The 21,703-nt window shown below is 49.2% G+C and overlaps 2 protein-coding genes across 2 annotated transcripts in view; one reads left to right on the top strand and one right to left on the bottom strand.

Annotated features, from left to right (window-relative positions):
- LOXL2 (lysyl oxidase like 2) overlaps positions 1-6,130 on the top strand; it is an 81,473-nt gene extending 75,343 nt beyond the window's left edge. The window contains exons 12-14 of the mRNA XM_080926556.1: positions 799-935; positions 3,015-3,126; positions 3,686-6,130. Of these exons, the coding sequence (XP_080782682.1) occupies positions 799-935; positions 3,015-3,126; positions 3,686-3,765 (329 nt within the window). The 3' untranslated portion in view covers positions 3,766-6,130. The remainder of the gene's footprint in view (positions 1-798; positions 936-3,014; positions 3,127-3,685) is intronic.
- A 1,524-nt stretch (positions 6,131-7,654) lies between these two features.
- The window catches only part of R3HCC1 (R3H domain and coiled-coil containing 1), a gene marked incomplete at its 5' end in the record, with an annotated part of 14,889 nt that continues 840 nt past the window's right edge, over positions 7,655-21,703 (bottom strand). Inside the window, 9 exon segments of the mRNA XM_080926755.1 lie at positions 7,655-7,838; positions 7,840-7,940; positions 8,727-8,822; positions 10,154-10,224; positions 11,588-11,760; positions 12,559-13,294; positions 14,003-14,140; positions 14,501-14,628; positions 14,954-15,087. Coding sequence (XP_080782881.1) covers positions 7,656-7,838; positions 7,840-7,940; positions 8,727-8,822; positions 10,154-10,224; positions 11,588-11,760; positions 12,559-13,294; positions 14,003-14,140; positions 14,501-14,628; positions 14,954-15,087 — 1,760 coding nt within the window. The 3' untranslated portion in view covers position 7,655.

The following is a 21,703-nucleotide window of genomic DNA, read 5'->3' as shown; positions in this document are numbered from 1 at the left end:
AGCTACAGTTTGGGGTGGGAGAAAGTAATTCTAAAATTATCTGTCCCCCATAGTAGTTCTCACTATCAGGGAGAGGGCTACATGGCTTCCAGGTGAAGTCCCTTCACATGGCCCTGACTCACATGCCTCCCTGTCTGCTTGCTACAGACCATTCTTCCTGGGTATCCCAATACCAAGTTCTTCTCCTCTAAAAGCCTGTAGAGCCCTGTGATGTACCCAACTTCTCTCCCTGACCCCCATGCACACATCCTTCTCTGGAAGGTCATTGTGCTTTACCACAATTGCCTGGCTTCTGGACACACGGAGTGACAGACATTTGTCCTCTACCGATGGCTCACATAAGGCTCTAGAGGTTGGCATGGGCCCATAAAGATCACATAGTGAAGAGGTTTTAAATGCCTACTGTGTGCAGACTATCTGTGAAAGACCAAGAAGGCAGATCAGATATGAACCCATAGTCCAATTGCCAACAACCCAGAGAAGAAAGATGACATGACCTCATGTTAAGATAAACGCAGATCACCGTGATACTCATCCCTACCCTGAGACTAAGGATTTCACAGAAATGCCAGCATAGGCCCAGTTAGTCAGAGAGCACTTTGTGGAGCAAAGGACCTTGATCCAGACTTGGAGAGGATGCTGGCACATAGATAAATTGAGGAAGGGTATTCTGCCGAATTGAGAAGGTATCAGAAACCCACACGAGAAGGATGGGGTAGAACAGGACTGGGAGGTTTGAGGATTAGAAGACGAGGTGGGGACTGTAGTCATGGGATTCTCTTCTCTGCCCACCTACAGACATTCAGAAGAGTTACGAGTGTGCCAACTTCGGGGAACAGGGCATCACCATGGGCTGCTGGGACATGTACCGTCATGACATTGACTGCCAGTGGATCGACATCACCGATGTGCCCCCTGGAGATTACCTGTTCCAGGTGAGATGGGCAGAACCCAGGGCTGCTGGGAGGAGGAGAAGCAGCTTCCCCCAGCCTCCTTCCTGTGGGTGTCCAGAAAGAAATAAGACTCATGAGGCCAGGCAGGGTGCCACACTCAGAGGCCATCCTGTCTGTCAAGCCATGTTCATGAGGCACGTGGGCCTGCGGGACACTGAGTCTGCATGCAGGGCATGCTGGGAACTCATGGTGCAACCTGAGATATAGAGACAGTCATACATAACTCAGTTAACCCCGGGAGCCTGGAATCAAAATATATCTGTGAGCTGATTTAGACTTTGAGTCGGGAGTGGGTTCTGTGGACTCTGATGCAAGCCACAGCTCCAGCTTCCCCTTCAGCCACCATGCTGGTTCCCTCCAGCCTTCTCACCACGCTTTGGTCTCTTCTGTTGAGGCTGAAAGCAATTGCATCATCCTGGGATGGTGGGATATTTTTTTCCTTCCTCAGGAGGACTTCCAAAAGGCTCATTCTCCATGCACATGAATGAATCTGTAAGGCTAGAAAGTCAAACTAAGGACAACCTGGCCAGGAAACTATTTTCTGAGGCCTTCCAACAACCCTGGCTAGAGGAAGAGCCAGGGAGCCCTGGCTTCAACCTTCCTGTGAACAGTGGTGGCCATGTGGCAGGGGAGATGCACTATATCCTGGTGTTCCTCCTGGCACACGGCTGCATTCCTGCCTACGGAGGACTCACTTCCACGTAGCCTCACACGTTGCACTTCCTGCTTGCCCCGTTGGATGGCAAAGGGTGTGACAAGAAATGGGTCATTCTGCCTTAAAAGCATTCCTAGTAGGGCGTTCAGCCAGTCCATGGTCTAGCCCACAGTCTCTACTGCTAGACACTCCTCTGAAGACCCAACACCTGCAGAGAAGTAACCACAGGGTGCTTTGAAAGGATACTTGGGCATCATCAGCTGGAAAAATAGACATCCAAGGACTTTCCAACCACAAGCCAAGCCCAGAACCACAGCTGGCCCAGGAGCAGAGCTCTCTTATTTAACAAATGAACATCCGTAGCTACGGATGTGTAGACAGTGCTTGGTGGCCCATGTTGGCAGCTTGCTGTCCCTAGGCAGGTAAATGTGTATCATCCTATCTGTTAAAAGTGCTAAAAGGCCTCTGATAGCCCAGGTTGGTCTTTGCTCAAGCAATGCATTGACCCATTGGCTCTCCCAGTGAGGGGACACTTTTAGTATATTCTTGTCACAGCCAGGCAAATGCAGGCCACAGGTCTTTACATGGTGTTCTTGTCCCCTGAGCTGTATACTCAGCAGATGGATGGACCTAGAGGCATGTCATGCTTCTGATGACAATAGAGATGTGGATGCCCTAGACTGTAAGTCAACAGGACACAGGAGCTAGCCTCTGTGACAGACAGACTATAAGGCCTGGAAGGGGAATCCAGAAGTGGCCAGAGGTACACAGACTCCGAGGCAGGAATGAATGGGCAGATAGGAGGTTTCTGGTGGCCCTTGCTTTGTCCACTTCAGCTTCGGAGACTTCAATCCACTTCCCTCGTATGCTCCTGAGTTTTGGAATCATGGGCCTAAGTGCAGGGAGGACTATGAAAATCACATCCTTCATCCCGGCCTTTGCTCCTGCATGGGCCATGCCCACCCCAGACCCTGACCTGAGCCCAGGTTGTAACCCGATGTGCTCATATACATCCCTCAGGGGTGTTAGAATAACAGGCCTGGGCATCAGAGTGCTGTTCACCTCATGTTGAGAGGGTGTGACTGGGGGATACAACTAAGATTTAGGGAGAAGAGAGATCAAGGAAAAATTAGGCCGCCCCAGGAGAGGGACATTTAAAGTTTGTCTGGACGGATTGTGCCACATGGCACATTCCCTGAGCAAGTTGTGGTTAGCAGGCCAGGCATAGGCTTTCCAGGGTGGCCCCTACCAGGCCAGGATACAGCACCAGACCCAGCCAGCTTCATTTTGCCATAGCCTCTCTTAGGGAGGACCCAGCCAAACGGTTAGGGACACCCAGCCTCTGCTCTGGAGTGGAAGGTGGCCAGAAAGACAGTTGCAGCATTCTCCATGTTTGTCCTTTCCAGGTTGTCATTAACCCCAATTATGAGGTGCCAGAGTCGGATTTCTCCAACAACATTATGAAGTGCAGGAGCCGGTATGATGGCTACCGCATCTGGATGTACAACTGTCACGTAGGTACGTTCCCTCGCCGGCCCCACCCGCCTCGAGAGGCTAGGACTCAGGACGCAGCTGCCCTACTTTCCCCGGGGCCAGAGGCAGCTAATCTGGGAGAAGCTGGGAATGGTGCCAGATTCCTAGCTCAGAAAGAAAACCAGAGACGCGTGAAGGCCTGGGTGGAGATTGGGTGTTCACAGCCAGTCCTGGCCAAGCAAGAGCAGACCCCAGATCTATATAAGGGCTGGAGTTGAGGACACCAACCCATCACCCATGTGACAACTATGTGGGTATCAGCAGTTCCTGGGCTCTGAGTATTGGGTTTTGCTATGAACCACTCTCCTGCCTTGTCACCAACAAAGAGGTTTATCCTTTGGAACAAGAAGGGAAGCAGCTTTTGTCCCTGTTGGCATGTGACAGGCCTCATTCCTGGTGGCAGTGAAAATTGAAGGCGCTGTATCTACTTAAGCACCCTCTGCACTTTGGCAAGGTACCTGCTGAGTGTCTGGCCTTACCACACTGAGAGGGGGCTGCAGCTGAGAATATACTGAATTCTGTCTCCTTGACCCCTGCTTTCCAGGTGGAGCCTTCAGTGAGGAGACAGAACAGAAGTTCGAACACTTTAGCGGACTTCTAAATAATCAGCTCTCTGTACAGTAAAGAAGACCCTGGGCCAGGCGTGATGGCTCATGCCTGTGATTCCTGCTCTCAGGATAAGGCAGGAGGATTGCCACAAGAATTCTACTCTGGACATTAGACCAAGCTTCAGTTTCAAAAGGAAGAAAAGAAGGAAGGAAGGAAGGAAGGGAAAGGAAAATGATTTAATGGTTACTTACTGATTTCTGGCAGGAATACTGATTGCCACCTCTTTGCTAGCCAGACCTAGCTGAGAAGAAAAGGTGCTCATTCATTCCCCAGGCACTGTCTCATGTCCCTGTCCTTAGGCCTTAGGGGCAGGGCTCTGGCACATGGCTACAGGAACTTGATGACAAGCTTTGAGCAGATTCTCCCATCCAAGCTTTGGCATATCCCAAGTGTGACATCACTGTGCTCGGCACAGATGGGCCATTTTCTTCCGAGAAGGCGGCAGGTATGAACTCAGCAACTGCAGAGGTGGTCAAGCTGAATTCCATCCTTTCCCTTCTTAGGTCATTTCTGGAAAACTTGAATATCAAGACCTCTGTATTAAGTTTATTCTTTCTTTCTTTCTTTCTTTCTTTCTTTCTTTCTTTCTTTCTTTCTTTCTTTCTTTCTTTCTTCTCATTGTACAAACTGCTTGGCAAAATCAACTTGAGGAAGGAAGGCTTTATGTGAGCTCGTTGTGAACCAATCCGTAGGGGCAAAGAAGGCAATGCAGCAGGGGCCTGAGGTGTCTGACTGGGAACCTCTGAGCCTCCTGCTTCCATCTCGAGTCCTGAGGATCAAACCCAGGACTTCACACGTGTAAGGCCATTTGCTCTCTATCAGCTGTAGCTGCTTTCTGGGCGCTCACCCTTCTCGGCTGTACATTTCTCCATCTCTCTGCTCCATTTGCTCACTTTTCTGCCCCCTGTGGGCCTGAGTAAGAGCAGGGAACAGAAGGACAGCTCTGCCTGAATGGTGTGCTGCCTTAAAACGTCCTCCGCCAGGCCAATTAGTTCATCGCTCCTGGGTTAAGACTCACTCGAGTGCTCAGAACACAGGCAGGATTCTTGCCAGGGTGTAACATGACTGGCTTCTAGCTCAGTTTCAGATAGACAAATAGATAGTCTGGTTCCCACTAAAACCTCAGGTACCACATTCCTGTCTTCCAAACTCCCACCAGAATAACCCATTTAGCTCTGTTCTTGGCGCTCTAGGGCCTTGAGGCCCAAAGTTCTAAGTTCTTCCAGATCCTCCCCTAAGTCTCCTTCCCAAAGCTGGAGCACTCCACTCCCATGCTTCTCACCTCAGTGATATGTGATCACTCACAGCTCTAATCTTATGTATTATACTTGACAAAAGCGGCTTAGGGGAAGGTTACTTTTAGCTTATAGTCCAAAAGTCCAGTCCCTCACAGCGGGAAAGGCACGGCGGCAGGAGCAGCGGGTCGTGTTGCACCCACAGTCAGGAAGCAGAAGAAGGTTGAATGTGGGCGCACAGCTCGCTTTCACCTTTCTATTCAGCCTACAATCCCAGCCCGTGGAATGGTGCTACTGGTGTCTAGGGCGGGCCTTCCCTCTTCTGTTACACATCTTCTGGACGCACCCCCATAGACCCAGGAGTGTTTCCATATCCATCTCGGTGATAATCAAGGTTGTCTATAACAACCTCTTCCAGTTAAACCAACGTCTGTATCCTATGCAATTATAGCCACAACTTAAAAGTACAATAGCGAGGCATACACCCCAAGGCTTCAAGAGATGACTTGGATGGTTCCAGACAGGATAGGAAGAAAAATCATGGGGACATGCAAGGGGCCCTTCACCTCGGAGTCTGGTTGAAGCTTTTGCCAACTGAGAATTCCAACACAGATAACATTGTGAATGGTGCTAATATAGGGACAATATTCATTTTGTATATTTATACACAATTATAGATATACAAGTATAAATATTTCAAGTAAGAATGCTAAAATAGCAAAGAATTATGCTTAAAGCCAAAGTATAAATGCTCTTTTCCCTTTCCTAGCTGTAAACATACAATTTCGTACAACGTTGCCAGGAAACCCATTTACAGAAAAAGGCGTATCTCAAGACCCTTTACCTTTATGGTTTCATGTTATCAGGGCACAGTCCTATCCAAGGCACCTCTGGAGCCATCTTATAATCTTACTATCAAAAAGGGGAAGTGATTAGAGGTGGGACTTAGAAACCGATCAAGCAATGCCAAAGGCTTTGGAACTCCTGTGTACAACTAGTTACTAAGACACTTAACTATTGTCCTTTGAGAAGCCCACACGCCAGTTCTCAGGGGTGCCTTACTCTTGCCCTAAGGACCTCTTCTTAACCCCTGTAACTTAAACTTATATTTAAAATATTTTAAATAAACGTTTAACTCTGCTTCACTCTGGCTCGTCTTGAATTTCTTCTTTGCGGCAAAGTCAAAAAGCATCCGGAGGTCCCTAAGGGGAAGAGGACTTCAGGCTGCTGTCAATGATACTGTGCTGTCTCCTGCTGCACCGCTAATCACAGGCCCGGCCCAGCGGTGTCACCCTTCTTGTTGTTGCAACTACATATCCCACAGGAGACACTTAGGGGACAAAGGATTTAGGCACATGATCTGAAAGCAGGAAGTTTGAAGCTACCGCAAAAGAATGGGGGAGCTGCTCGCTCAGATTTCAACTGACCAGGAACAGAGGATGCTGGTGTCCACGTGACTTTACCCCTTCCATTCAGTCTAGCACAACCCCAGTGGGATGGTGCTCCTCACATTCAGGGTGGGTCTTCCCTCCTCAGTGGGAAATGTGTCTCCCACCAGATTCTAAATCCAGTCGGGCTGATGACAAAGTTAGCCACCCCACAACTCTACTGAACAATGGGGGTTTTTGTCTATACCTATGTAACTAGTGTGCAAATGTTTTGTTGTGGCAAACATGTTGGAGAAAGTGTACAAGGAGAAAAATGTTCTTGTGGGCTCATGGTTCAGTCCACTGTTAGCTGGCTCCCATGGTTCTGGGAAGAGACGATGTCAACCATAAGTTATCTACTCAGCGGGGCTGTCAACTGGGTCCTAGGATCTGCTCACAAGTCTACCTCACTGCACCTACCTGTATGCCAGAGCGACTTGTTCCTGATACACACCTAAGTTTCATTTGGACCACTGCCCCTAGGCCCAGAGCCTCCTCCATCTGCAAGTGTAGTACATATTCAGTGTGACATAGGAAAGGTCCCAATGCCTTCCAAAGTTCCCGATAACCCGAAGGGCTGCACCAGTGCATGCTGCAGCCCAGAGAAGCAATCTGAGAGACCTGGGCAGCAGCAGAGGTCAGCTGGGGCCCTTCTTTAACAGTGTTCTTTACTGAAACCTGGGTAAAGACACAGGAGTGTCAGAACCAGGCAAGACAGCCATTCAGTCACAGGCAACTTCCCTAAGGAAGAGGGTACGCATTAGCAGAACAGGGCTCTGGCATTCCCTGAGGTCTCCTGTGTGAAGAGTGTGCTGGTCCTGGAAAACCTGAGATCGACAATGACCCCCAAACTCCAGAGAGGGCCATGGCACCTCCAATGCTACACTCAAGAATCAAGTAAGGTGAGCACTGTCCTGTCCTGTGCTTAGCAGGCACTCAAGTCTCACCTCCTCGGCTTCTTTCAAGCTGACTTTTCAAGGCTCTCTTAAATAATACCCAAGCATTATAGCCTTCAGCACTTCCGCACAGCACAGGCTGGGGTTCCTGAAAGGAGGGAGGCTGGGCAGGTGGCACGGAGCAAACAGCACCTACTCCCCGGACAGGGCCACCCGTGCACAAATGCCCCTGAAGTTAAGATGGGATCCTCCAGCTTCAGTAACCAGACCCACGGTAAGAGATGGGACAGCACCCCCTAGTGTCTGTCCCTCAAGACAGGCACTTGGAAGCAATCAATACACCAACTTTAAATTTTTATTTCTTCTCCACTTCTGGGAGCAGACCAACTAAAGCCTGCTGAGCCCCACAGCAGCTCCAGTGAGGGCAAGGGGCTGTCCTGGTATCTGTAAAGGCGTGTGGTGTTGGGGCCCAGCCTAGTCCAGACAGCTGGGCCTGGAGCCTCAGGATGGCAGACTTGGGGGCGTAGGTAGCTCTTTCTTTCTGTTGTGTTGGAGCCCCAAGGCCCGGGCCACCAGCCTGCGGGCCACTGCTGAGTCTGTCTGTGGCCTCTCCTTCGCTAGTCGCAGGAACTCTGAAAGGAAGACACAGTGGATAGGACGTGGACTCAAGGCTAGGGTGAGCCCATGTGTAATGGTACTCACCAGAAGCTGGGGTCCACTTGTACCCAAGCAGCCGGGTGCTTGAGAGGGACCCAGGAGGACTCCAGGCCTATATTTCTCCCATCCTCTGGGACCTGACACAAACCAACCGCTCCTGTCATCCTGGCTTATCTGTGCAGTGGGGGTGAGGTGCTCCTCAAGACCCTCTGAGGGAACACTTGGAACAGACAGGACACCTGATCATTGGATATCAAGACTTCTCATTTCTAAGAAGTCTAGGAGACTGCCATGTCACCATTTGTGGTGACATGGATGGCTCTGGAAGGCCACCCCTGGGCCCATTCTGTGGGTTCCACCTTTGCTATTATAAAAACTGGCCTCTCAGAGTCCTCACTGTGCTTTCCGGAAGAGGAAAGGGAAGGGACTAACATTTGACATCTAGCTCCTGTCAAATATGTCAGCAACAGAACCAAGGTCCCATCTTTGGCTGATCTAGGCCCAAGCACTTTTGACCCTTACAGATTAGTCTCCATGGCCCTCTAGAAGGAAGGCTGGGCTTTTCCTAGATCAGTGACCAGAAGGTGTGATCTGGAAGGTAAACAGATAGTAGCTGACTCTGGCCCCTCCCCAGGCTTAGGGGAAGCTGAACCTCACTAGCTGCTGTAGCCCAGGTTCTTAGAGAGGTGGCTGAAGAAGGGAAACAAACCAAATGCATAAGCATAGGCAGCCTCCCTGCAGAGGGACAGGCTTCGTCTTACTTGGCCTCTGCAAGGCTTTCAGCTTGGACTGCTTGGTCCCTTGTGTGAGCGGCCGGATCTTGAGCACGGAGAAATCCTTGGCCAGTGCCTCAAGAGCTGGAGAAAGGAGGCAAGAGCTGCGATGATGATTCTTGTGCAAAGTGAAACCCCCGGGGATCAGGAGCTCTTGTGTTGCCCCAGACTAGCACAGCCACCTTACACACGCAGTCCCACCTGCTCTGCCTCTGATCTAGCTCAGTAAAGCTCAAAGGCTCTTCCCCTGCTCCCGGTCCCTACAGAACAGTATGCTGCCCCAGCCCTGTATACAGATTCCCAGAGCAGGAGGGGCACGTTCTGCCTGAGAAAGCCAGAGCTTCAACCAGACTTCTTTACCCACAGATTCTATACCCACTGGATACCAGTACTCCCTGAACCACCCATATTGGGCCAAAGTGCCCCTGACATCAGCACCTAGCAGGTATGTTATATGAACGAGGAAACTGACTCACTCTTGCTATATGGCTCCTGGCAGACCCAGGAGGCAGCCAATGCTACCCTGGCCAGAGCTTATCCTTCCACAATCCTCAATGGTCGCTTGGCCTTTTTTCTCTAATCCCTCCCTTCCTACCGCTCCCTCTGCTCCTCCCCACCTCCAACTTCTGGCTTTCTAAGGACCAGGCCAAACCCAAGTAGGGTTCAGGATAGGAGGGTCTTTTTTATAAGTATTCCCACAGTGACAGTGGAATGGCAGGGACAGCATGGGATAGCGGCTGGAGGGGACAGCGAGTACTGGAGTCACAGTGAGGAGGCTGCATGGTACTCCGGCTTCCACAGTGAGAGGTCTGTAACCTGACATAGACCCCAGCATTCTGGGAACCTCAGCCTTCTGTCTGAGGAGGGGTGATGGCTCTACATATGAGGACCTGAGGCTTGGCCTATGCCACCTGTTCAGTAAATGTCACTGACCCTAACGCCTCTGCACCGAAGGCACTGTTGCAAAGAAAAAAAGGCCAAAGACTTCCTGAGAATTCTCAATCCACAAACCCTCTACCCAATATGATTACATCCAATGGACAAAGATACAAACTGCCCTTCTATATGAGATAAAAGACCTATAGAGTCCCTTAAAATATTCATATCTACCTATTACCAATTAAATCCATCTGCATCCAGCTCTTTTTTCTCCAGCTCTGTCTTCATTTCTCCCTCTCTCCCGCCCTCTCTTCCATTTTCCTACCTTTTCTCCGTCTACCTCTCTACTGTCCAATCATGTATCACCTTAACATCAATCCACACAAGACTGTATTTTAGGCTGTCTGAGAGCCAAGCCCATGGGCTCAAGGTAGCCTACATCTAGACATGAGTGGCCCTCTGTCCAGTGAAGCCAGGCACCTCTGCCTTTAATGGAGGCCAGAGAAGGAGAAGAGCCCAACAGGAAGCCTCCTTACCTGAGGTAGGACAGGGAAAGATGCCGATAGCATGAGTGTCATCCACCCACTGGATCTTGAACCCCTTCTCTCTGTGTGGAGAGAGGACACAGTCGCTCACAAAAGCCAGTGCTCAAGACCCTTGCCCCTGGATCCTGCAGACAAGGTCCCTTCTGACTTGAACCCCAAGACAAAGCTAAGGCCTCTGTTAAAGAGAGGATCATTGGCATGCTCCCCAGAGCATTAGGTCAGCTCCAGAACGACCAATGTCACCCTGTAATCACACCTGTAAGGTGGGTCACCAGTCAGCATCTAGAAAAGGAGGAGCCAATACTGGAAGGCTCACTTAGGCAAAGAGTAGAAAAAGGTTCGCCAGATTCCACCATAGCCAGGCTAGGCATGGGCTCTGAAAAAGGAAGCTAAAAGGCTTATATGACAGGAGAGGAGATGGGCCCAAAAAGCACAAAGGGGAAATGGCTCTCATTGGCTTCTCCCTGCTGTTCAAGATAGCACCATGGACTCTGTGCCCAGAGGAAGCTAGAAGCAGTTTGGACTGGCCCAGCTCTGCTAGTGGCACTGCCCACTTGGCAAGGGGTCAGGGGTGGCCCTGTGTGGCCATATAGTTAGAAACAGAGTTGAAAAAGTGCCATCCCCTCAGCTGTCCCTTCAGCACAGGTGCAGGGGACAAGGAAGCAGGGTGAGAGGGGAGGGGCAGGGAGAACACAGCTTTCCTTTTAATTAGATTTATTTTATTCTCTGTGCATGAGTGCTTTGTCTGCTGCACGTGTGAACATGCATGTGAGTGCTTTGCTGCATGTGTGAACGTGCACGTGTTTTGTCTGCTGCACGTGTGAGCGTGCACCACATGAGTGCCTGGTGTCCACAGATCTCCTAGGACTGGAGTTTCCAATGATTCTGAATCACTGTGTGGGTGCTGGGACCCAAGCCCAGCTTGTGCACAAGAACAGCAAGTGCTTTTAACCTCTGAGCCATCTCACCAGGCCCAGAAAGGGACTTCAAAAAGCCCACACAGGTAAAGCCGTGACAACGGAAAAAGAAAAAAATTCAAACTAGCATAAAGAAGAAATGTCAGAAGACTGGATCCATGGGAACTCTGGGATGTCTCCAGGTTGTGTTAGACCTGCTCAAGCCAGCTGACCCATAAGTACACATACCGAGATGACCCGCAGGCTACCACAGACCCAGTGCCCCGCGTGTATGGACAGCTGTGGCCTAACACTGACGGAAGGCCCTCTGGTCCCAGCAGGGGTGTGCACATGCTCAAACACCGACCCCTTCCTCCTTCCCTCAGTCAGAGCCATTGGGTGGACCCGATCCCCGAGTGAGAAGCTCAGACATCACAGCCTTTCTTTCTGAGGCTGTCAATCATCTCTAAAAGGAAAGAGACACCCCTGTTTCTCCAACCCTCCCCACTCCCCAATCTTCAGTACTCACTGGAACTCAGAGAAAGTGGCCAACAGGTCCTCAGTCTTGAGCGTTGGCTTGAAGTCATAGATCTCCACGAGGTGGGTCAAGTCCCTCTCCCCGGGCAGCTCTTCTGTGAAGGCGGATGTGTCCAGATGGATCTTCTGTATTTCAATCTCCTTTTCAGTCAGGTTGGCTGTGATCTGGATGGGGGGCGGGGACAGACCTTTTGACAAGGGAGAGCTCTGACACACAGGGCCCCACCTATACTTTCCAAAATGGCAGTTCTGGGGGGGGAAGTCTGGTGGGAATCTGGGTAAAGCAGATTGTGGGTGTTTTAGGAGAGCTTATTTGGCTCTATGGAGTCCCCACTGGATGACTGACAACTGCGCCCACCGTGCTCTACCTAATCTTGAGAAGAGTCTCCCTCTTCAGATGGAGACGCAAAGAGGCAGAGAGTTAAGTAGTCTGCTCAAAACGGCACAGCCGATTAAAAAAAGAGCTGGACAAAGCCAATATCTTCGGTTTCCTTACTAGATATGGAATATTCTCAAAGACTACATATAAAGCAGCAATCGAAGATGCCCACCCTCCCAACTGATCCAAAGTCAACCTAAGGGGCAGGCACATGGTTCCAAGAAATGCTATTCCTAAGGCTAAGCTCTAGGCAGGAGGCTGGTTTTCTCCAACAGAGAAAAGCACCTGCACAGACTGTTTCCACCATCTTGTGATGTGTATACTACCCTTAAGCTTAAACAGACTTTAAGCTTAGGCATAAGCATCTCCTAAAAGGTTGCACTGGAACCCCAAAATACAGTTCCTTCCCCAAACTCCCTAATGACTCCTGTTACCCAATACCCAAGCCTGATCCATTCTACACATCCCATTAACACACAGCCTCCACAACCATCACCTCCATCCCAAGGCACTTCTCCCATACACCCAAGGCCACTCCCACCTCACCTCCGCCCTCCCTTTTCTGGGCTCAAGAGCCTCATCACCTCCTGCAGCAGCTCACTGAAATGGTCGCGGTCAGCATCATCCTTGCCGTCTTCCTCCCTATCCACCTTGTCTTCATCTTCCTCCATCTTCTCTTCCTCAGCATCCACATTCTGCACATCACTCCTCTCTTCCTCCTCATCTACCCTCTCTTTCCGCTTGCCTGTGTCCTCTTCCTTCATGTTCACCTTCTCTTTCTCCTCTCCTTCTACCTTTTCCTCCTCTTGGTCCACCAGGCTCTGCACCCCATGACTTCTATTTTCCTCCTCCATGGCCAGTTGTGGGCTGGACCCCTGCTGCATGGCTGTCTCCACCCCTTGTTCCTTCTCAGGATTCTCAGGGGGCTCTGTGTCACCCAGCTCCAGCTGTGGATTATTTGCATGGTCTGGGTCTGGGCTCTTCAGGAGCTCTGTGTCTTGAGTCACCAACATGGAAACTCCCTGATTAGCCTCAGCGTCCCCAGCACCAGCCTCTCTAGGCTCTTCTGAAACTCCACCAGCTGGCTCCTCTCCCTTGAGGGCAGGGATGGAGGGTGCCACCGGTTCATCTTGCCTTCGTAGCACCCGGGGCACATACAAAGGCTGATCTGGCTTCCGCCCACGATGCCAGCGGCCAGACGGACCACCTCGGGGACCAGCAGCTGCTCCCTGATGTGAAGTATACCGAGGACCACGGTACTTGCCGGGATGGGAGACAGGAGGGCGGCAGGGACCAGAAGGGCCATCTGAACTGGGTATTCTGGAGCAGAAACAGAAGTTTCAGAGCATGTTTGGGTCTACAGCAAAATGGCCTACTGGGGCCACCTATCACTCAGGCATGACACTGTCAAATTAGCATTAATTAAAAGTCACAGCCAAAATGACCCTCAGAGCAATCTCTTCCAAAGGCAATGTGGCAACAAGCAAATGCCATCCCTGACAAACCCAAAGGAGCTCCCTGGTGAATACTACAGTCAAATTAGTGAGTGCGGAGTCTTCGGCTACACAATAAACAAGGATGATATTTGCATTTAGAAGCCACTGTTAGAGTCAGAGTCACAGTGATAAGATATCCTCCCTATGAGATGCACACGGCAATAGAGATGGCTATAAGCTGACACATTTGTCCCCTGTACCAAGGTCTCTCTGGAGAACATGCTCACAAAGAAGAGAGAGGTTCAGACCCACCCTTACTAGCCCAACTGCTTGTGTGCACTCTCTTTCCTTCGGCCCAACATGAACAGCTGATTTAGCCAGGTCAGTTGCATCCCTGATGAAGCAAAAGGCAACTGTGACTTCACACAACTGGGGGGTTCCTGGCCCTGGCTCCTACCCTCTTTGCCACCCCCTCGTTGGCTACCCAGCTAACCCAATAATCATACAAAAAAAAAAAAAAAAAGAAAGAAAGAAAGAAAAGAAAACAGCAAGCAACTGCTGAGAACCTTCCAAAGCAGTAGGGCAAACACACCTGATGTCCAGGTGACAGACGACTGTCCTCCTCTTCCAGCCCTCCCCAACAGAGAAGCTGCTCAAAAGATCAAAATTCTCTGCTGTTCTATGGATCAGGTACCGCAAGCGGCTGGAGACTGGGGGGAAAAGCAGGACCCTGGGAAAGGGACCAAACAGAATATTAAGCCGAGACTGCGGCTTAATCCACCCTACACTGATTCCCACCCAGGCCGCTCCCAGGTTTACGGTGGCTTAACTGTGCCCAAGCAGGTCCCTGCTTAATTGCAAAGTAGATCGTCACAGGGAGCTATCGTTCCCATCATCTAGAAGAGAGTGGGTATTTCTATCATCCCGGGTGGGATGTTGCTCCAATACAAAGGAAAAGTGTGGTTGTACAAGTTGGCAGAGGCTAAAGGCCTCTTGGTGGACCAGCCAGTTACCTGGGCACAGAACCTGGGGGGAGGGGCAAACCCTGCCCTTCCTGGCTTTAAAAGCCGCTCCCTTGTTTCCCCCGTACTTGGACAGCTGCTTCTGCAGCAGGAAACGATCGAGCTCCTCCTGGACCCGGTGGACAAAGTCATTTTCGGCCGAGGAGAGGAAGACACCGTCCAAGCAGAGAAGGGCCAGGGTGACAGTTGGCAGAACCTGTAGGGGCAGTGGACAAGATCGGAATCAGAATATCGGCCCAGAGGCCACCCAGAGCCCCCAAGTGTCCCTGCAGCAAGGACTTTGGAGACTTTCGCATCCCTGGCCACCATGGAGTGGGATGGGAGGCGCGTGAGTGTGGAGCCGAGTGCGCTCCAATCCAGGGCCAGGCTGGATGCCCTGCTCCCAGCACCGCCTCGTCTCGCCGCATGCTACCTTAGCTTTTCTGTTCTCCGGCGCAGCCCGCTGAAACCGCCCCACAACACTCAGCCGTCCTTCCCATCCGCGATCCCAGGCGGAAACCCCCAACACCCTCAACACTCACCGCGGCAGCCCGGAAAGTTGCCGCCGCGCTCAGGGTCCCCAAGAGCCTGAGCGTCCCCTTCTTCCCAGCGGAATCAGCGCCATCGTGCGGCCGGGAGGAAAAATCGCACGTGCCGCAGAGGGGCGTGTTCTTGTCTTGTAAAAGAGCTGGGGCAGGGCCCAGCTTTCTCTAACCCAAAAGCATAGGGTTTCTCTCCCAAAGCAGCAATTAGGTGATTATTCTCTTGGGAAAATGGAGACACTCCCCCAAAAGGTGATATGATTTGTCTAGAGTTACACAAGTCAAAAGTGGTTCTGGGTGACTGACCCATCGTCTTCACAACAATTTAACCCAAAATTGCTCTTGTCTAAAGGAAACACAGGGACAAAGAGCGGAGCAGAGACTGAAGGAAAGGCCACCCAGAGACTGACCCATCTGGGGAATCATCCCATATACAGCCACCAAATCCAGACACTTGCTGATGCCAAGAAGTGCTTGCTGACAGGAGCCTGATATGGATGCCTCCTGAGAGGCTCTGCCAGAGCCTTACTGAGCGGATGCTTGCAGCCAAACATTGGACTGAGCACGGGAACCCAAAGGAAGGAGTTAAGAGAAGAACTGAAGGAGCTGAAGGAGTTTGCAACCCCATAGGAAAAACAGCAATGCCAACCAACCAGACCCCAAGAGCTCCCAGGGACTAAACCACTAAACAAAGAACAGGCAATGGAAGGACCCATGGCTCCAGCTGCATATGTAGCAGAGGATGGCCTTGTTGGGCATCAATAGGAGGGGAAGCCCTTGGTCCTGTGAAGGCTTGATACCCCAGCGTAGAGGAATGCTAAGGCAGTGGGGTGGGGGAGGGTGGGTGGGTGAGGGAGCACCCTCGTGGAGGTAGGGAGAGGGGAGGTGGAATGGGGGGATTTTGGAGGGGAAACAGGGAAGAGGGATAACATTTAAAATGTCAATAAACAAAATAACCAATAAAAAAATTTTTTTAAGTGGTTCTGATTCCAAAGTCAGTTATTTCTTTTGTCTTCTAGAGCCAATTAAGTTCAGCAGACACGTATGAACAGCTACTACATGCTAGATAGTGATGCAGTCTATATTTCTAGTTTTAGATTCCCTTGAGCCAGTACCTAATGGAAGGACAAAGAGGAAGGAGAGGGAGGCTGGGGCTGGGGAGATGGCTTAGGAATTAAGAAGGAGAATTGCTCTATGGTTTCAGGTCCCAGTGACACCAGCACATGGACACCAATCTAGTGCACATACAAACAAGTAAATAAGTCTTTTTTTATGAGGCTGGGCAATTGGCTGAGCTATTAAGAACACATACTGCTCCTGAGACAACCCAAGCCCTGTTCCCAGCACCCACAGAGAGGCTTAGAACCACCAGTAACACCAATTCCAAGGGATCCAACACCCTCTCCTGACCTCCTCAGGCAAACAGATGGTGCATATACATACATACATACATACAGACCAAACGATCGTACACTTTTTAAAACATTTCTAAGCACCGTATCCAGAATCTGTCCCCTATATTATCTCAGTGAGAGATCTGCAAAGTTCTCTTGTCACACAGAGACCCAAGTTGGGCCACGTAGGCCACTAACAAGCTGATCAGAGTGTCAGGATCCAGTGTGCTCATCAAACCAGTGCTTATACATGTGCTACGACTGGGACTCAACACCTTTAGGGGGTGGATGGAGTGATCAAACGTCCTGCACAGAAGCCAAACTCCATAAGACTAGGTGAATCCAGTCAGGGAGAGAAGCTGGTATATTCTAGAATGTTACCCCAAATAGGAGGCTTGACTGAAAGGTTAAGGATTAACCCCAAGCTACATGGGGTTGCACTCAGCACATTGGCTCCATGCTGGAGTTGGGGTCAGGGAAAGAGAAGGCAGGAATAAGGCCCAGGACCTAACCACGGAACACCACGCAACTACACAACATAGTAAAAGGGTCAGATCACTAAGAAGACACAGAAGTTCGAAAACCCGAAAGCACCATACAGAAGGCTCACAAAACATACAGCAGAGGCTCATATAACAACAACAAAGAAAGAAACAAAGTAACAAAGAGGGAGAAGAAAAACAAGTCAATCAACAATTGCACAAATTCCTCAGCTTACAGTAGGGTTGTAATAAACCCACTATAAATTTAAAAATAAAATTTAAGACACTGTCAATTCTTTTTTTTTTTTTTTTTTTTTTTTTTTTGACACTGTCAATTCTTTCGCTCCCAAGAGGATTCCTGGAATCGAAGTGCCAGGCCAATGAGAGAGAGCGTCTCAAACAAATCATAAACTGGAAGGTGCCTGAGGGTGGGGCTCCAGGTTGTCCCCTGACCACATGCTTGCCTACACACGTCTACAAGCACACCCACAGTTGTGAACACACACACAGACACAAACACTACAAATACAGATCCTTACACCAGAAAGCCATAAATTGATACTTAATATACCCAAGAAAGTATTTAAAAGGGGAAAAAAAGACATTTTTAAACAAATAAAAACATGATTCTACAGATTAAAATGATGTTCCAGAAAATAAGTAAATAAATGGATAATGCAGATAATACTAAAAAAAAAAAGTTATTTCCTTTGATCTTGGAAAGATGGTTCAGTGGTTAAGAGCACATACAACACTTGTAGAGGACCTGAGTTCAGGTCCCAGGACGCACATTGTGCTGTTCACAACTGCCTGTAATTCCAGTTCCATGGATCTCTGCTCTTCGTCGGCACCTGCACCACAAATGTGCAATGTACGCATATGCATATAATTAAAAGTAAAATATTTTTTAAAGTCGTAAACTCATATACTGATATATGTGTTAGAAAGAAGCCGAGGGAGGATTAAATGCCTTGTACATCTCTCTAGTAATTAATATGCCAGAACACAAGTGAATAATGTCTGTGTAATTTTAAGGGAACAAAAAAAAAAAAAAAAGTTAACGCCAGAAAATTCTACAAACTGTGGTGTCAATAGGTAGCCTCACAGCCACACAGGAATGGGTGGAGTGCTCCTGCTTGGCCTAAGGAGGAAGAGACAACGTGCTGGAGCTTAGAGACACCTGCAACCTGTCACTCACAGCTCACCTCTCAAGCCTTTCGGTAAAACCCACAAATAACTGCATTTTCCCCTCTAATGGCTCAGTCGAGGGCGCAGCACTGACAATTAGTGACCATGGCAAAAGCAGGTTTCTCCCCTCCTGGCCTGGTGCCTCTCCACTTCTTTTTCCTCCATAGATTATCAGCCATTTCCACTCTTTTTATTTATTGATTTATAAGAATGTAATGCTGGCCTCCTTGGCGGGAGTACTCCTGACTTAAGTGCTAGACCTTGACAATGGTCTATTCCTTCAACTCATGCAGGAAGTGCTTCTGTTGTTTTATTTTGTTTGAGACAGGGTCTCACTGCGAAGTCCTGGTTGGCCTGGAACACACTATATACACCAAGCTGGCCTCCAACATGCCCAGATCTGCTTGCCTCTGCTCCCTAAGGACATATATCACCACACTCGACACATGCTGCAGCTTGTTTATTTATTTGCCTGTTTGTTTGTTGGCTTTAGTGAACTCGATCTGTAGTCCAGGCTGGCCTCTGCCTTAAAGGTGTGTACTACCTACCACCAACCACTTCCTGCAGAAGTTTTAGATTGGTGTCAGACTTTGATATAGAAAGAACCTTCGATTGATCGTCAGGTCCATGACAGAATCTTAGAGGCTTTATAAAAAGGAGGGAGATGATAGAGAGACAGTTCGTTTGGTAAAGTACTTGCTGGACAAGAACCTAAGCCTGGACCCCGCCCAGAGCCCACATAATAAAGTATGTCTGTAATCCTAACAGCGGGAGGGTGGGGTAAAGACAAGGAGATATTTGGTTCTCACTAGGTGGACAGGTTTCCTGAATCAGTGAGCTAAGTTCAATGACAGACCTTGTCTCAAAAAAATAAGGTGAACCTTGCCTATCCACCTAGGGAGAGCCAAATATCTTAAGGTGGAAGGCTGGAGAGATGGCTCAGCGGTTAAGAGCACTGACTACTCTTCCAGGGGTCCTGAGTTCAATTCCCAACAATGGCATGGTGGCTCACAACCATCTGCAATGAGATCTGACACCCTCTTCTGGTGTGTCTGAAGACAAAGACAGTGTACTATATATACATAAACTAGATAAATAAATCCTTAAAACAAATAAGGTGGAAGGGCTAGAGAGATGGTTCAGCAGGAAAGAGCATGGGCTACTCTTCCAGAGGATCTGTCCCAGCACCAACTCATCAGCTCACAAATACCCAGGCGATCTGACACCCTCACACACACATACAAGCAGGGAGAATACCAGTGAACATAAAATAAAAACAAATAAATCATAACTAAAACAAACAAAATTCTAGGTGAAATGACTGAAGAAAAACTTGTTTGACCTTTGTTCTTCACAGGTCCGTACACACACACACACACACACACACACACACACACTGGAAATACCAACAGTAAAGTTGAAATTTTTCATGAGATCAAATTTGTATGTGTGTGTGTACCTGTTTATGCAAGGGGGTTGGTGGTACTTGTATAGTTTGTTTGTGGTGTATGTATGTGTGTGTGTGTTTGTACCTGTATGTGCATGTGGATGAAACTAAATTATCATTGAAGTCTCAAGAGATGGCTGAGTAGGTAAAGGTGTTTGCTGCGGAGTCTGACAACCAGAGTTTGATCACTAGGACTCACACCAGAAAAGGAAAGAACTGACTGTCCCAAACTGTCTTTTGAACTCTGTTCTCGGAGTGAGGCACATACATACACACATACACAAACACACCTTAAAATCTGTTTTAAAAATCCATAGTGATTGCAGAACACTCTTTTAACCCTTAAATCTAAGGAAATCAGTTATGAAATATTGGTAAGCAAGAGGTATTTCCCAGAAACAGGGTAGTGATAATAAAAGAGATTAATTATCATTTTCCATTTCTTGTGATCAAGTGCTTCTGTGCACTTAGCAATGAGAACCTTAGGGAGAAAGGGTTTGTGTGATGGTTTGTATATGCTTAGCCCAGGGAGTGGCACTGTTAGGTGTGGCCCTGTTGGAGTAGGTGTGACCTTTTATTGGAGTAGGTGTGTCACTGTGGGTGTGGGCTTCAAGACCCTCATCCCAGCTTCCTAGAAGCCAGTCTTCTAGCATCCTTCAGATGAGGATGTAGAACTCTCAGCTCCTCCTGCACCATGCCTGCCTAGATGCTGCCATGTCTCTTCCTTGATGATAATGGACTGAACCTCTGAACCCGTAAGCCAGCCCCAATTAAATGTTGTTCTTATAAGAGCTGCCTTGGTCATGGTGTCCGCTCACAGCAGTAAAAGTCTAATTGAGACAGTCTGTTTTGGCTTATGCTTTAAGAAGGGATACATTTATCATGGCTGGAAAAGCAGGGCACTGTAAGCATGGGAAGCCAGTCACTGTAGGAGAGCGGACAGAAAACAGGAAGTGGGACTGGACTATAAAACCACAAGGCCCGCCCCTAATGACCCATTTCCTCTTGGAAGACTCTGTGTCCTGTAGGTTACACTGTCTGTCAGACCAGTACTGTCAGTTGGGCAACAAGTGTTCAAAATATGAACCTTTGGAGAAACACTTCATATTCAGAACACAACAGGAATCAGGAAGGTTGTAGAGAAAGGGTAAAAGTGGGAAACACAACACCGAATTCACCACTCTCTGCTCTACCTGTCTGCCTTCTGTAGCTATCATCAAAATCGCAGATGGTTTGTTGTCAACCGAGTTCCTAGGAGACCACAGCCCCAGCCTAGCCTGAGTTCCAGACCTTCTTAAAGGACCAGAGTAAACAGCGTGTGGTATTTAGTACTTGCCTGTAATCCCAACCTTTAGGAGGACAAGGCAGTGAGATCGTTAATGTGAGGCCAGCCATGGACTGTTTTCCTGGCTCTCTGTACCGCTAATTCAGCTCCTTTATCCTAGACACAATGTCGGTAGGGTGGTGCCAAGCAGCTGAAAGCGGGGACTGCTCTTGAAGAGGACCCAAGTATAGTTACCAGCACCCATGTCAAGCAGCTCACAACTACCTATAACTGCGGCTTTCAAGAGATCAAATGTGCCTAGGTGGGCACCTGTATGCATGTGTACACACACATTCACACATAATTTAAAAAATAAAAAAGAAGCTAAAGCACAGAGAAGGCTGGCCATTGTCACACAGCCAATGTCAGCAGAGCCACTTGGCCTCTCTTGTCTTGCTCTAGTTTCACCCCATGTGGGGGGGGGGGGGGGAAGTGAGGCCTAAGGTTCCTCTTCAGGTAGGACATGTCCCCACAATGGGGCATTCTGGCTCAAGCTGTCTATTTCTAGCACAGCCCCAGAAGAAGACAAAAGCCTGGCAGGCCTTGCTAAGTCAGACTATGGGATTGAGAATTAAATCTACCGGATGCTGGAAGTGGTCTCCCTGGCACAGGATGGGTGGACACCACAGCCTAGGAACAGGACAGAACTGGAAATGAAGAGGGGACCAGCAGTATCCACAGCTTCTTAGTGAACCAGTGAAGCTAAGTCTTAGTGCTCTATGGCAGGTACTAGGTGAGGACTACCCAGTAGCTCAGATAGCAAGAAACAACGTGCAACACAAAACCAGGTAAGAGGCTCTCCAAACCTAGGCCCTTCCAGTAGTGTACACCTGACACTTCCATCAGCGCTCAACCCCTACCTCTCTGCGTCCCCTGGCAATCAGTGCCAGCCTTCCAGACCCAGTCCGGGGCCGT

Source organism: Micromys minutus (genome assembly GCF_963924665.1).
Source record: "Micromys minutus genome assembly, chromosome: 12".
Lineage (NCBI taxonomy): Eukaryota > Metazoa > Chordata > Mammalia > Rodentia > Muridae > Micromys > Micromys minutus.
This window is presented reverse-complemented; position numbering and strand designations above follow the sequence as displayed.